At 39.7% G+C, this 13,886-nt stretch overlaps 1 protein-coding gene across 4 annotated transcripts in view; it reads right to left on the reverse strand.

The window, feature by feature from the left end:
* The window catches only part of RAB3GAP2 (RAB3 GTPase activating non-catalytic protein subunit 2), a 95,964-nt gene that overhangs the window by 17,451 nt on the left and 64,627 nt on the right, over positions 1–13,886 (reverse strand). For all 4 annotated transcript variants that reach the window (XM_045081164.1, XM_004751455.3, XM_004751456.3 and 1 more), the window contains 6 exons: positions 13,395–13,611; positions 12,924–13,021; positions 6,085–6,190; positions 5,670–5,830; positions 4,329–4,557; positions 34–207 (listed from right to left, as the gene is read on the reverse strand). In XM_045081164.1, coding sequence (XP_044937099.1) covers positions 34–207; positions 4,329–4,557; positions 5,670–5,830; positions 6,085–6,190; positions 12,924–13,021; positions 13,395–13,611 — 985 coding nt within the window. The remainder of the gene's footprint in view (positions 1–33; positions 208–4,328; positions 4,558–5,669; positions 5,831–6,084; positions 6,191–12,923; positions 13,022–13,394; positions 13,612–13,886) is intronic.

Raw genomic sequence — 13,886 nt, forward strand, 5'->3', positions numbered from 1 at the left:
TGGGCCGCATATTTCTCCGTATTTATGGACTACCTGGTATGGCTCCTAGGGTCATCTCCACCTCTGCCGCTTCAAGTAAACCTCTGTTAATGCCTTCTTTGGGTTCATCTGGGTTTTCGGCATCTCTTTCCTTACTAGCCAGTTTTAGCACTTCAGGGCTGAAGTCCTGTTTAAATATCCACTTGGCTACACTGTCTGCAATGCCACCTACAGTGCGAAGAAAATGAAAATTCACAGTGTTCAGCAAAGACGGCAAGGGCAAATGCATTATCTGCTGTCTAAGGGCATCTCCATGCTCTAATATATATATTATATATAGAATTATATAATAATCTAATACGTATATACTCTTATATTAGATAAATATAAATGCATACACTCGTCTGTATACCATGTAGCTTCTATGTCCACAAATTCAAAATATCATACTTCGCCAGACACAGAGGAAGAGATGAATACATCTTCAAAACATTATCTTTTTTTTTTTTTTTTTTAAAGAAGGTTTTATTGAGAGAGAGAGAGAGAGAGATGGAGAGAGAGCACAGCAGGGGGAAGGGCAGAGGGAGAAGCAAGTGCCCCACTGAGCAGGGAACCCAACAAGTGGCTTGATCCCAAGAACCCTGGGATCATGACCTGAGCCGAAGGCAGATACTTAACTGACTGAGCCCCCCAGGTGCCCTTAAAGCACTTTCATTTACATATAAGTGAAACAGACTGATTAGCATGATACCTGTTTAGGCAACATGTTACTTTTAATAGCCAAATAACTTGCCTGCATGGAATATTTATAGGCAAAGTTTAGTCACCTCTAAGAAATATGATGCTTTCCCATGTTTCAGTCACTGACATAGGCCAAAAATGTAGACATGGAAACTGAAAAACACTCAAGTCCTGTTTTTACCTAAAACAAATGATACATTGTTCTCTAATTACCAAAACCTCTTCTTCCTATTTTGATCAAATATAAACCTTTCCACGCAAAGAAAGAATGCTTCACAGTAAAATCACACTTATCAGTGATAACAAATGACAGCAGTGTGCTGGGTATTCCAATTTCTTATGTTTGACTTCCGGATCATTTGGTAATTTCCATTCCAGAATCAAGCCCTTGCTCACACTGCTCAGGTTAATATCACAATGATGGTCCTACCCTATCAGCAGGTGGCAGCATGGAGGGTAGAGTTTACAACTTACAATTTTTCACAACCCTTTTTAAAAAAAAACAAAAACAAAAAAAACAAATTAATTAAACTTAAAAAAAAAATTCCATTTGCATGGAGTATCTTTTCTCATCCCTTCACTTTCAACATCTGTATGTCCACTTATCTAAAGTGAGTCTCGAGGTGGCATATATATGGGTCTTGTTTTTTGTTTTTGTTTTTGTTTAATTTTATTTATTTATTTGACAGAGAGAGAGAGATCAAGATCACAAGTAGGCAGAGAGGCAAGCAGAGAGAGATGGGGAAGCAGGCTCCCCGCTGAGCAAGGAGCCCGATGTGGGGCTCGATCCCAGGGCTCTGAGATCATGACCTGAGCCGAAAGCAGAGGCTTAACCCACTGAGCCACCCAGGTGCCCTATGGGTCTTGTTTTTTTTCACCCATTCGGCCACCTTCCGTCTTTTGATTGGAGAATTTAGCACATTTATAATTAAAGTAATTCCTGGGTTGCTTGTTGCCAAGTTGTTCTCTGGCTGCTTTAATAGTTCTCTGTTCCTTTATTCTTTTTTTTTTTTTTTTAAAGATTTTATTTATTTATTTGACAGACAGAGATCACAAGCAGGCAGAGAGGCAGGCAGAGAGAGAGGGAAGGGGGGAAGCAGGCTTTCGCGGGGCTCGATCTTAGGACCCTGGGATCATGACCTGAGCTGAAGGCAGAGGCTTTAACCCACTGAGCCACCCAGGTGTCCCCCTTTATTCTTTTCTTGCTCCCTTCCTCCGTGGTTTGATAACTTTCTTTAGTGGTTTGCTTATAGCCCTTTCTCTATCTTTTGTGTATTTATGAACAGGCTTTTGCATTGTGATTACCACATGCTTAGAAATAACAACTTCTCTATTGTTACAATGTCTGTAATCATCTGATTGGGTGAATTCTACTGCCCTGTCTTTGGGTTCACTTGTCCTTTCTTCTGCTTCACCTAGTCTGTGGCTGAAACCCTCTAGCATGTAGTGAGTTCGGTTATTGTATTCTTCAGCTCTGTGATGTCTATTTATTTTCCATCTCGAAGTTATCACTGGGTTCATGCATCCTTCTCCTCAGTTTGGTTAGCATTTTTATGACCATAACTTTGGACTTTTTATCAGGTAAATGACTTCTCTCATTTGATTAAGTCTTTTTTCCCCTGAAGTTTTATCTTGTTCTTGCACTTGGAACATATTTCTCTATTTCTTCCTTTTGCATGAGTCTTCATGTTGCTTTCTACACAGTAGATGGAACGACCTCTTCCAGTCTTGAAGGAATGGCCTTGCTCAATCGTGCCTCAGTTCTTGATTGTCTCTCAAACCTCTGTGCTTAGCCAAGCAATCTAGTAGATATTTAACAGCTCACAGTAGCTGAGGATGTGCCAAGACCAGCCAGTGCCCCAGAAGAGAGGATCTTCACACCTACATTCACCTACATTCACACCTTGAACCTCAAGCATCAAATTTTTTTTTTAACTTATTTATTTAAGAGAGAGTGAGAGAAAGCACATGTGCACAAGTGAGAAGGGCAGGGGGAGAGGGAGACAGAATCTCAAGCAGACTCTACACTGAGCATAGAGCCCAAAGTGGGGCTCAATCTCATGACCCTGAGATCACAACCTGAGCCGAAACCAAAGTTTGGATGCTGAACCAACTACACTGCCAGGTACCCTGTCAGGCATCAGCTTTTAAAAGTAAGCAAATATATACAGTTCCGTTGGACCAGAAGCATAAACTCCAGTGGCCACCAGAGTCAGGCGATCTGGAGGGGTCCCCCTGGGTGGCAGTCACAAACTAGAGCTCCAAACAAGTGTATAAGCTCCTTCTAGGTTATGCTGGCAAACCGGGACAAGGCAGAAGACAAGTGTCAGGATGTCATCCATAGTCTATGTTCCTTGAGAACAACTGTGGAGGCCACTAATTGTGTGCCACACCTAAGACCTTGCCTCTCAGGCTGAAGCTTACAAACTTATAAAGGATAAGAAGACAGGTTAACTAAATCAAAATCTATAAATACATGGGTATTTATGAATCCAGGAATACAGACATTCCAGTATCAAATGCCTGACAGAGCTGCTGGTAAAAAGAAAGTACACCAAGACAACTAAAAATTTACAATATTTCTGGTCCTGCAGGATATAAGCACAAGAACCCAATGGCTCTAGAAGAGTAGAAAATGATAAATCACAAAGAGGCATAAGGTCCTGTGGAAATCAGGAGGGAGAAGAGAAAACTGGTAGCTAGTGGATCATGAGCAGTTAGGAGTAAGCATTTGAGCGGGGCCTTGGAAGAGGAGTAAGTACAATTTAGAATCCAGAATGGGACAGGTCAGGGAGGGAAGGGGACAGGCTCAGACCCAGAGCTGGGGAATCATACAGATGCTTCATATGAGCCACAATCAAGCAACAAGCAAGAAATGGAAAAACGGGTTAGATTCAAACCAGGGGTTCTTAGAGAATCAGTTTCTATTTGTTCCAAAAGTTCTCGAATTTCTTAAGTCTCAGAATCTCCTTAAACTCTTAAAAATTACTGACAATCCCAGAGAACTTTAGCTTATGGGTTATATTGATTCAAATTCCTGGTCTTAGAAATTAAAATTGAGAAAATTCTAAAATGCTTTTATTAATTCATTTTTAAATATTAAGTAATAAACCTATTACATATTAATAACATTTTATGAAAATATAGTTCCCAAAGCAAGAAAAGACATTTTGGGAGAGGAGCAACACTACAACCTTTGCAAAGCCTCTTCCACTATCTAGCTTACATCTGGATTCTCCGATCAGCTTCTGCATGCCATCTGTTAGGATCTGTTGCTCTGGCTGAAGTACAGGAGGAAAACCCAGCCTCACAGAGACATGAAGTTGGAAAAGGGTGGGCTCTCGAGGTCCTCTGAGCACTCTTTGAGAACCGTGACTAATTCTCTAAGGCAGGGGAAGGAGTGGGGATTCCTGAGCAGGGAACTGACCGAATCAGACTTTGAGGAGATTAACTGAGAAGAAATACATGGTGGGTTATTTTTAATTTTTTAAATCTAAATGTGTTTCCCTTTCCCTATCCTTGCAATCATTTCTACAAAAGCCCTAGAAAGGTCCACAGCACGAACACACAGATCTGCAGGTGCAATGCTTCCATCGACCCCAGCTTACCCTTTCCTCCTTCCAGTAACTTTCTGACAGACAGCCTCGGGAGTGGCTCAGCCTGCAGCGATGACACTTTGGAGGCTGGCGTGTTTGCTTTGCTGTGAAGCAGAGTCTGAAGGATGAGGCAGTCTTCCAGCTGTTTCAGCAGGAGCTTCCAGTATTCCATGTCAAGAGAAAGGGCCTCCCAGGAATCGGTGAGGGCCTCAGAATCAGCACCCGACACTGTTTGGGAAAACTAACAAAAAATGCCCTGGTGATACTCTGGCAAAGACTCTGGATCAGCACGCACTTGAATGAGCTCTGAACCCGAAAGCTGATGGACAGTGAGGCTACGTCCCGAAGCAACAGGCAGATGCTGGTTCACGAGTATTACTACTGGGCAGGATGGAACATGAGTAACAGGAGGAGACTGGAGACTCGGGGAAACAGTGACAGAGTCTGGACAGTCACAGTAAGACCCCCAGGAAGGCCCCTGATTCATGCAATGGGCAGTAACGAGTTCTCAGGGCCATCCATACCCAACAAGGGCCATGGGCTTTTCTGTTAGTACCAGGATAGTGTTCGCTCTTCAGAAGGCACTCTCCGACATACAATAGGAGTCTCAAATTCCTTCTCTCTCCATTATCATAAGCATCTTAGGCCAGTAATATTAAATTTAGCATATGATACTGAGACTGACAATGTTAAGTGAATCTCTACAGGCTTATTTAACTGACTCCTACAACTAAATCAACATTCCCCAGAAAAAATTTGATCTACCATGAGATACAAGAGATGTTTGTTTTTTTTAAAAAAATAAACCCGAGTCTTTAAAAAGACGAGGAAAAAACCACAAAGCAAAAGGTCAATAGGAAACTTTTATTCAAGTCATTCAACACCCCAGGCCAAAACAACTTCTGTTTATAAAAAGGGGGAGGGTGATAAATACAATTGTAGAGCTCCAGAGCTATAACAAACCTCAGATATAATGCAGTCTAACCCTGACCTCCTTTAGATGAAGAACCTGAAGCAGGAGACTCATGTTTAAGGGACTCACCACACATCACCAGCTGCTGGCTGAGAGCCAGACCTCTGCCCTCTGATTGCCATACTTTTCCCCGCAAGATGAAAGTACGAGGTGACAGCAAAATTCAGTATGCATGTCATCTGAACAAACAAGTTAAGGGCAGCACCCCTCCCTCCCAGAAAGACAAATGAGAATCTGCTGGACACACATTTCAAACTCTAGATGTTCCTAACATCAAAGACACTGTAGCCCAGACAGGGACAACCAGCCCCTAAGGAGACTGGACAGGCAGAGATCTAACCTTTCCAAGACCAGGTACAACCCCCCACCCGCCGACTTACTTTTTTCTCAGTCATACTGTTCGAGATCTGTGCAGCAATGGAATGGCCAACGTGTGCAGACAACAGAGCAGCTCCGTTGTTCTCAGACTGAATACAAGCCGTGCGCATCTGTTGCCACCACGGGGACACAGACTGGGAATCCCAGGTCTCATCGATGGCCACTATGGGCAAAAAGAGAAAGTTAAGAAAGAAAGCCTGAGCTTGTTGATTCTTTCTGTTCGACCTTTAACACTAAACATAGAGTTGAAACTGAATTCCCCTGTGATAGACTGGTACATTTCTGAATTAGAAATTAAATCCATGGGGCCCCTGGGTGGCTCAGTGAGTTAAGCATCTGCTTTCAGCTCAGGTCATTCCCAAGAGCAGCGTCTACACCTCAAGGCCCATGCACCTGCAGCAGCCCCCAGCCTTTTACCTTTCATCTTGCTCAGAAGGGACAGCATCGTGTGGAGACAGCACACAGACTGCGGCTTATCCAAAATATCTTTTTCCTTAGAAAGCCACACACTCAGGAGCAGAGACTGAAATCAAATTTAAATAATTTTCAGTAATAAAAAAAATAAAATGTGGCACTTTTCAAGAGAGCACAGACGTGTACATGAGCGATTCAGTCCTTCAGGCTGAGAAACGAGGGGCTGCTCACTACATCGCCTCTCATGAGAGACTCAACAAGGTACCCTGTCCACTGGAGAGATTCTTTGTATCGGTCAGATATGTAACTTCCACCGTTTCCGTCTCTACTTTGGGTTAATTAAGCTCTGCTTTCCAGGCTGAGCCTTGATTAGGGAGCAAAGTACCAGAAAGGTTACTACTACCGAGTTAGCACAGATCGCCGTAGACTGGCAAGAAGGCACCCAGCTGGCCACAAGGTACTGTGAACGCGGCAGTGCTGAACGGGTAAATACAGCTATCAGATTCTAGTTTTTAAATCACTAATAAGTCAAGAGAGACAGATTTTATAAGCAAAAACATTTAAGTCAACATTTAAGATGCCTATGAACCAGCCTATCTACTTAGAATTGAAATATGTTAAGATGTACAAAATTTGCACATGGATAATTCTGGGATAATGAGAAGTTCAGTGGCATGGCACCGCACTTGTCAGTACTGGTGTTTGTGCAAGGCCTGGGTTACCTTTAACTCTGCAGGAACCTTTACGTTAAAAACAAAAACAAACGCTTGAAAATAAAAAGTTGACCACCCGTTTAAATATAGTAGTATAAATACTTTTCAAAAGCGAAAGAGAGTAGGAAGTTGAAGTCGTGTGTGAAGGAAAACTGGGAGAACCCCCAAAGGGCCAGGAGACAGAAGTACTTGCCGGGCATCACTCTGTCCAATTCCGACAATCCCATGGCAGGGACAGTCTCCCAGATTTTATAAACGATGAAGAGAAGTAACTTACCCAGCACCATAGAGCTAGTGAATCAGGAATGAAGTCTGAACCAAGATCTGCCTGATCCTAATATGCATGTTTTTTTTCCTCTTTAAAAAACTGTACATGTGGGTAGACTGTACATATAATTTGTACAAACAATATACACACATCAAAAAGGAGTTTATTTCTCCCTTTTCTGTTTAACCCTCTTACCTCTCTCCCTATGTCAGCCTCCTTTCTACCTCATTCTATCCAGAAACCTATTTTTTTTTTTTTACAACCACGTATGTGCTTTCATATTTGCCTGCACATTCCTAAGAGAATGCCGACGCTAGCAACAACAAAGGCTGGTGGCTACCGAGAGCAGACTAGGTTCCAAGCCCCTGGCAGCTTCCTAAGTGCAGCTATACAGAGAGCATTACGGAGCAACATGGGGCTTTTATAAAACTGGGCTCATGTTATACCATGTGCTTTCCACCTGCCACACAAACACCCTGTGTAGTCCCCCAAGTTTTGACTGACTTTATCCACTTATCAAGGCTATTCCCTCTACCTCACACAGCACAGCTGCTCACAGGCAGGCTACAAAAATGAGTTGCCTGTATAGGCAACTAAGACACTCCAGAATCAACTGGAAATTACTCTCAGTGTTTTGGGCACATATGTGCTACGAAAGCAAGCCAAAAGGAAATGAGGGGGAGCAGGAGGACTTACCTTTTGGGCTCACTCTGATTAATTTTAGGCAAAAAATATATGCCCCAGGGGTATTTACAAGCATTCCAGGTTTCTAAACACACTTACGGGTTTAGTGTCTTTCTTTCTTTCTTTCTTTTTTTTTTTAAATCCTATTCTTTTTTTTTTTTTTTAAGACTTTATTTATTTGACAGACAGAGATCACAAATAGAGAAGCCGGCAGAGAGAGGAGGAAGCAGGCTCCCCACTGAGCAGAGAGGCCAATGCGGGACTTGATCCCAGGACCCTGAGACAATGACCTGAGTGAAGGCAGAGGCTTTAACCCACTGAGCCACCCAGGCGCCCCAGGTTTAGTATCTTTCAAAGCTTGATTCATCTTTTCAGCAGCTACAAAGTTTCAAAACGCTCAAAAAGATGGACAACCCAAAGGGTTAGACGAATTGAATGCCATGGCCTGAATTCGCGGTCATCCTATAAACTCTTATTTTTCTCTCCAACTAACCATCCCCCCCATCACCACCCTTATTTAGCAAATTCTAAAACAAAAAACCCTGTTCTGTTTAACTTTCATTCTATCTCTCTCTAGGTCAGCCCTGTTCTAACTCTCATGCAGCAAGGTAATCTTTGCTTATAACCCAGCGGGTGTTCCTCTTGTTTTTTATTAACTTTAAAAATCCAATCAGTTATGCTTTAAAAAGCATGTAAAAAGTCAGAATGCAATACAGGCTGCCATGGGAACTATAAGAACAAGATGACATAATTTTAGAATCACTTATAAGCAATAGATTTTTTTAATTTTTAGGAAAAATTAAGGTAAAAGGAGAAAAATAAAGAGGAGAATATAGAGCTAAGATACCACATATACGCATAGACACACAAAACAAAGAAAAGTATACTGAAGGTAACAATCTCTACAACTAGTAAATACAAAATATCCTTTCAATACATCACAGCAAAGAATGTCACATATTATTTATAATGTGGATATTCATATTATAAATGTAAACTATATTGTTTCAAATATAAATGTCACATACTGACATATTACCAGATGGTATCTGAGTATTAGATTTTTAATAAGAGAAACCTTGAGAGGAAAGTTGGTTAATTCCTCTTTTATAAGTCGAGCGGTATCCAAGACTTGGTAAAAACCTGTACCTAAAAATGAAAGAGAAAAATCCCATGGGTTCTGGGTAGAAGCTTCTAATGCCTAATGAACTTTACTTTTTGCTAAGTATCCTCCTCCTGTAATATTAACATCCCAGATGTTTTAATCCTTCCCTCAGCAGAAATGCTGGCAGATAGAACGTGAAGAAGCCATCTGTTAGCCCTGTCTCTACTTAAAAGAAACTTACTTTATCAGTTTTTTGAATGAGCCTTATTTTCTAGTCTTTCCTAAAAATTAGGTCTGTTTTAGTATACAGAATTAAAACTTGATAAAATTCTAGTGAGAGTAATTACAGTTTTAAACATTAAATTATAGTTTTAAACATTTAAACATCTAAAAAACTATCAGGCTGTTGTCGTGAATTACACTAATATAGTAAAATACTGATTAAATCAAGTGTAAGTTTTATAGAAAAATCGGTAGGCATTGTACACTAGAAGTATTTCCAAATTTAACAATACACACAACCTAAAAAAAAAAGAAAGACACAAACACACAAAACCTAAATTATAAGTAGCAAATTTCTTTACAAACATAATTTCAATAAAATTACCATATAAAATAGTTCAGAAAAAAAGAGTTAGCATTTCAAATGCCTTTATAACACTAATAATTCATTTTATATATTTTGTTGAAAGACCTAACACCTTTTCTCCATGACTTTTATATGCCTGACTCCTAAAAGTCTATCACTCTTTTAATGTAATAAAATAGACATTTATTCTTTTTTAAAAAAAACTGTAAGTTAATAACTTAGAAAAATGTCACTTGTTAGTATTTTGGCCCTGGCACTAACTGCTTCGGGAATGAGCAGGCTGTAAGCGAGACGCACACTTACTACACAGGTACACGAACCCCCTGCTCTTGATCTTCCTAAGGCCAGGCGGCATATTCACAGGCTGAATGTGTTAGCTATTTCCTCTGATCAATGTGACCACAATGACCAAGCAGGCTTTTTTACAAGCCAGTCTTATTGTACATTCAATTTCTTACTTTAATTCTTGAGCTTTGTTTTTTGGGGTTTTTTGAAGAAGTTTTCCCTTCCCTTCCCATTCGTAGCTATTAATTACATGCTTTCAGTGAAAATGCCTATTTCTCTATACTCGATGGTAGGATTTTAAAAATTTACATGACTGCTTGAAAGCATTCAGCTATTGAAAGAATACTTTAACCTAACTATAAAATACTCATCTGAGGAAAGCAAAGAAAAAGCGACCAATCATTTGGAATAAGTGAAATACAGTCTCTCAGAGTTAGATGATTTTTAAAAAGAACTTAAAATTACAACCTATTTTATAAGTTCTATAGCACAATAATAAATATACTTACAGACCACAGCTTTATGGATTTAAGATAGATTTTCTAGAGAGCACTTTATTACATTACAATATATACATATATACAATAAAGTTCATTAATTTCAGTTTGGGTGGCCAACACCATAAACCTAGTAAAGCACATCTTCATCCCCCAAAGTTCCCTTGTGCTTCCTGTGCGCAATCCCCAATGCCCACCTTCATCCTCTAGCAAACACCCCTCTTCTCTGTCACTCTATTTCATATAATTAAAATCATACAGTAGGCAGTCTTGTTTCTGGATCTTTTCACTTAGTATAATGCTTTTGAGATTCATTTCTTTATTTCACAGTTGTACTGTGTATCTCTTCTTAACTGTTTTCCCCACTATATGGACGTACCATAACTTACCACTTATCTGTTGGTGGATATCGGGTTGTTTGCCCTTTGGACTATTCTGAATAAAGATGCTGCTAACATTTTATTTCAAATCGTTATGAACATATGTTTTCATTCCTCTTAGATTAATACCTAGGAGTGAGACTGCTGGATTTTATGGTAAATCGCTGTTCAACAGTATAAGAAACTTCTGGACAGTTTTCCAAAGCTGTTGTATTTGTTGGCATTTCCTTAGCCACGCTGAGAGTTCTGATTATTCCAAATCTTCATCAACACTTGGTGCCATCAGTCATCTTCGTTTTGGTCATCCTCTTGAGAAAGAGACGCCTGTGGTTTTATCTGGCATTTCCCCAACAGTAAAAGATGTGACCACTTTTCATGTGAGCATTTGCCACGGGTAAGTATATTTTTTGGTGACGTGGCAGTTCAGATCTTTCACTTTCCTTATTGTATTCTTTGTTGTCTTATTGAGTCCTATGAATTCTTTCTTAATGTGGATTCAATTCATTTATCAAATATAAGTTTTAAAAGGGAGGTTTGCCTTTTAGTTTCTTAACAGTTCTAAAACACAGAAGTTCTGAATTTTGATAACGTGCAATTGATCAATATGTTTTTTGTTTGCACTTTCTGTGCCCTACAAAATCTTTGCCCGAACCAAGCTTTCTCCTTGTTTTCTTCTGTAAGTTCTGTAGTCTTATGTCTTATATTTATTTTCCATTTTGAGTTAATCTTTATATATGGCTTGAGGTAAGATCTGAGGTTCATTTTTTCCCAATGTTTCTTGAACTCCGGATTTAATGCAGACATTTGATACTGATTAAACACAATTTAAAAATAAGAAGTATTCTGTACTCAACTTATTTAAGCATCTCAAATTTGGATAATAAATACTTAGCTGCTCTCTTTTTAAATTTTTACTTTAAAATAGTTATAGATTCACTAGGGGATAAAGAAATGCACAACAAAGTCCCATGCACCCTTCCCCCTAATGGTGGCATCTTACAAAATATCATAACCAAGAAGTTAACATTGGCAAAATCCAAAGCTTATTCAAATTTCACCAATAATGCATACACCCATAGATAGGTGTGTACATGCAATTCTATCAAATGTATAGCTTTTCAAAAACATCACCATTTGATGTTTTCAAAAACATCACCAGACTTGGTGATGTATAGTCTCTTGCTATACACCAGCAAGAGACTGCTCTGTGCGGCCCTTTCTCAGCCACACGCATCCCTCCCCGTACTCATCCCTAACCCCTCGCCAACACTAACCTCTTCTCTATCTCTGTAACGGTGCTATTTCATCACCGTTATACAAAAATGGAATCAGGCAAGCACATATCTTTCCAAGGTGGGCATATTTCCACTCAGCGTATTTTCCTTGCGGTTCATTCAAGTTATTATGTGAATCAATCGTTGAATTTTATTGTAGAGGAAAAGGTAAGGACGTACGTGGTAAAGAACCACCGGTTCGTTTAACCATTCATCTACCGAACCACATTTGTGTAGTTTGCAGTTTGGGGCTATTACGAATAAAGCCACTTATGAACATCCACGTACAACCAACCTATGCATACCTTTAACTGCCTTACTTCCTGACATACACACTGCAAAGTTACAGAGAATGGAATCTGTTTTTAAAGGATGTAAATGTTCAGTTAAAACCATACATGAACACAGTCAACAAGCTCCTAAAGGAGATTGCCCAGATCCTGGCCAAAGTGTCAGATGTTAGTGAGGATGTGGAAGAGAGTTTACGTTTGCATGTGAGGGGTTAAAGAGGAGAGAGGGGAGGAGGGCAGGGTCACCCCTCCCCACCACACCCCGCATCCTGTGCCAAAGGGCAAACATTTAGTGTTGTCGTTTTCTACTAAATGATTCTTTTCTTTTATATTTGTTATAGCACAGAGACTAAAACCTAACCTATATTCAAAGTCTGCGAATGTTCGATTATAATCCTGTACTGCTCTAAGGGAAGTTGATTTTGTTCTCTAAGATTTTTTTACTTCAAATATGATCAATTTCACTGATGACCACAATCCACTACAAATGCATGCATACCTGTCAGATTCGAAATTATTATTTTAGGCCAACCATGGAACACACCTGCTACCATTTACAGGGAATTAGAAAAATAAAATAATATAATTCAATTAAATATGGTGATTATAAATTTCTTTGATCACTGTTGAAAGGTTTTCATCTATGTTCTATGATATGCTTTGGACGATGGTTTAAAGAAAAAAAAAAAAAAAAAAAGGACTGACCCTTCTGGATGCCACGAGCAGGAAGAGAAGGTGCGGTAAGAAGGTGGCTTACCAACAACAGCTGAGGGCTCAGTCCGGCTGACTCCAGAGTGTGACACATGTCCTCGGTAGAGCTTTCTCCATGCAAACACTTCCAAAAAAAGAAACTGCCTAGTAAAACAAAAGCAAAATGCATTAACCAATGGCTACCATTTGGACTAACATTCTTCCTGAATTGCAATCTAGATCCCCAGAGAAGCAAACCAGCACAAGAGAAAAGAAATTAAATTAACGGCTGATTTCAAGGCAGAAGGCAAATCGTTACATGTCTAACACTGTCCCTTTAGTCTATGCATTAGCCAATAAAACCTTTATGACATAGACCCTACATATCCAGAGTATCCTTTGTTCATTGAAAAATATACCTGAATTTCTTAGCTTAATTTTAAAACATACTGAACCTTTGAGATGCTATCAACTCCTGCCAGGCAGGCTCTCCTCCAGAAGAGGCAGAATTCACAGAGCAGTTCATCTTTCCACCCACCTAAAGCCACATACTCCTCTTCACTTATCTTCTTTACGTTGACCACATCTTTCTCACACTCTAAATATTCCAGGAATGTTTTCACGGGTAACACACCATCCTTATCATCAGAAAATCGGACTGTAGCAGTCCTGGTTTTTTCCTCTTTGTACTTCTCTAGTAATGCCAGGAGCTTAAGCAGTTCTTTTTCATCGAGCCTCAGTAACACAGCCAAGTCCTTAAAAAAATAGGGGGGAAAAAAAGAGTTTGGATACACCGTATCTTCCTAGGACTCCGCCACAGGAGTCAACCCCGTCGTATCTGAAGTGAAATGCAAAACTGTACACAAATGATGACTTGTTAATTAACGTGGTAGCTATAATGTACTCTGCTTAAAATCTTACCACAATTTCATGAATTTGACGTTAAGTAATTTGAACTAATCTTGAAACTATTTATTACTGAGAGTACCATTTTTATACAATTTCTTGAGAATACCCTATACTCTTTAAA

This window comes from Mustela putorius, unplaced genomic scaffold (genome assembly GCF_011764305.1).
Source record: "Mustela putorius furo isolate JIRA1106 unplaced genomic scaffold, ASM1176430v1.1 tig00000508_pilon_pilon_pilon, whole genome shotgun sequence".
In the NCBI taxonomy this organism is placed as follows: domain Eukaryota; kingdom Metazoa; phylum Chordata; class Mammalia; order Carnivora; family Mustelidae; genus Mustela; species Mustela putorius.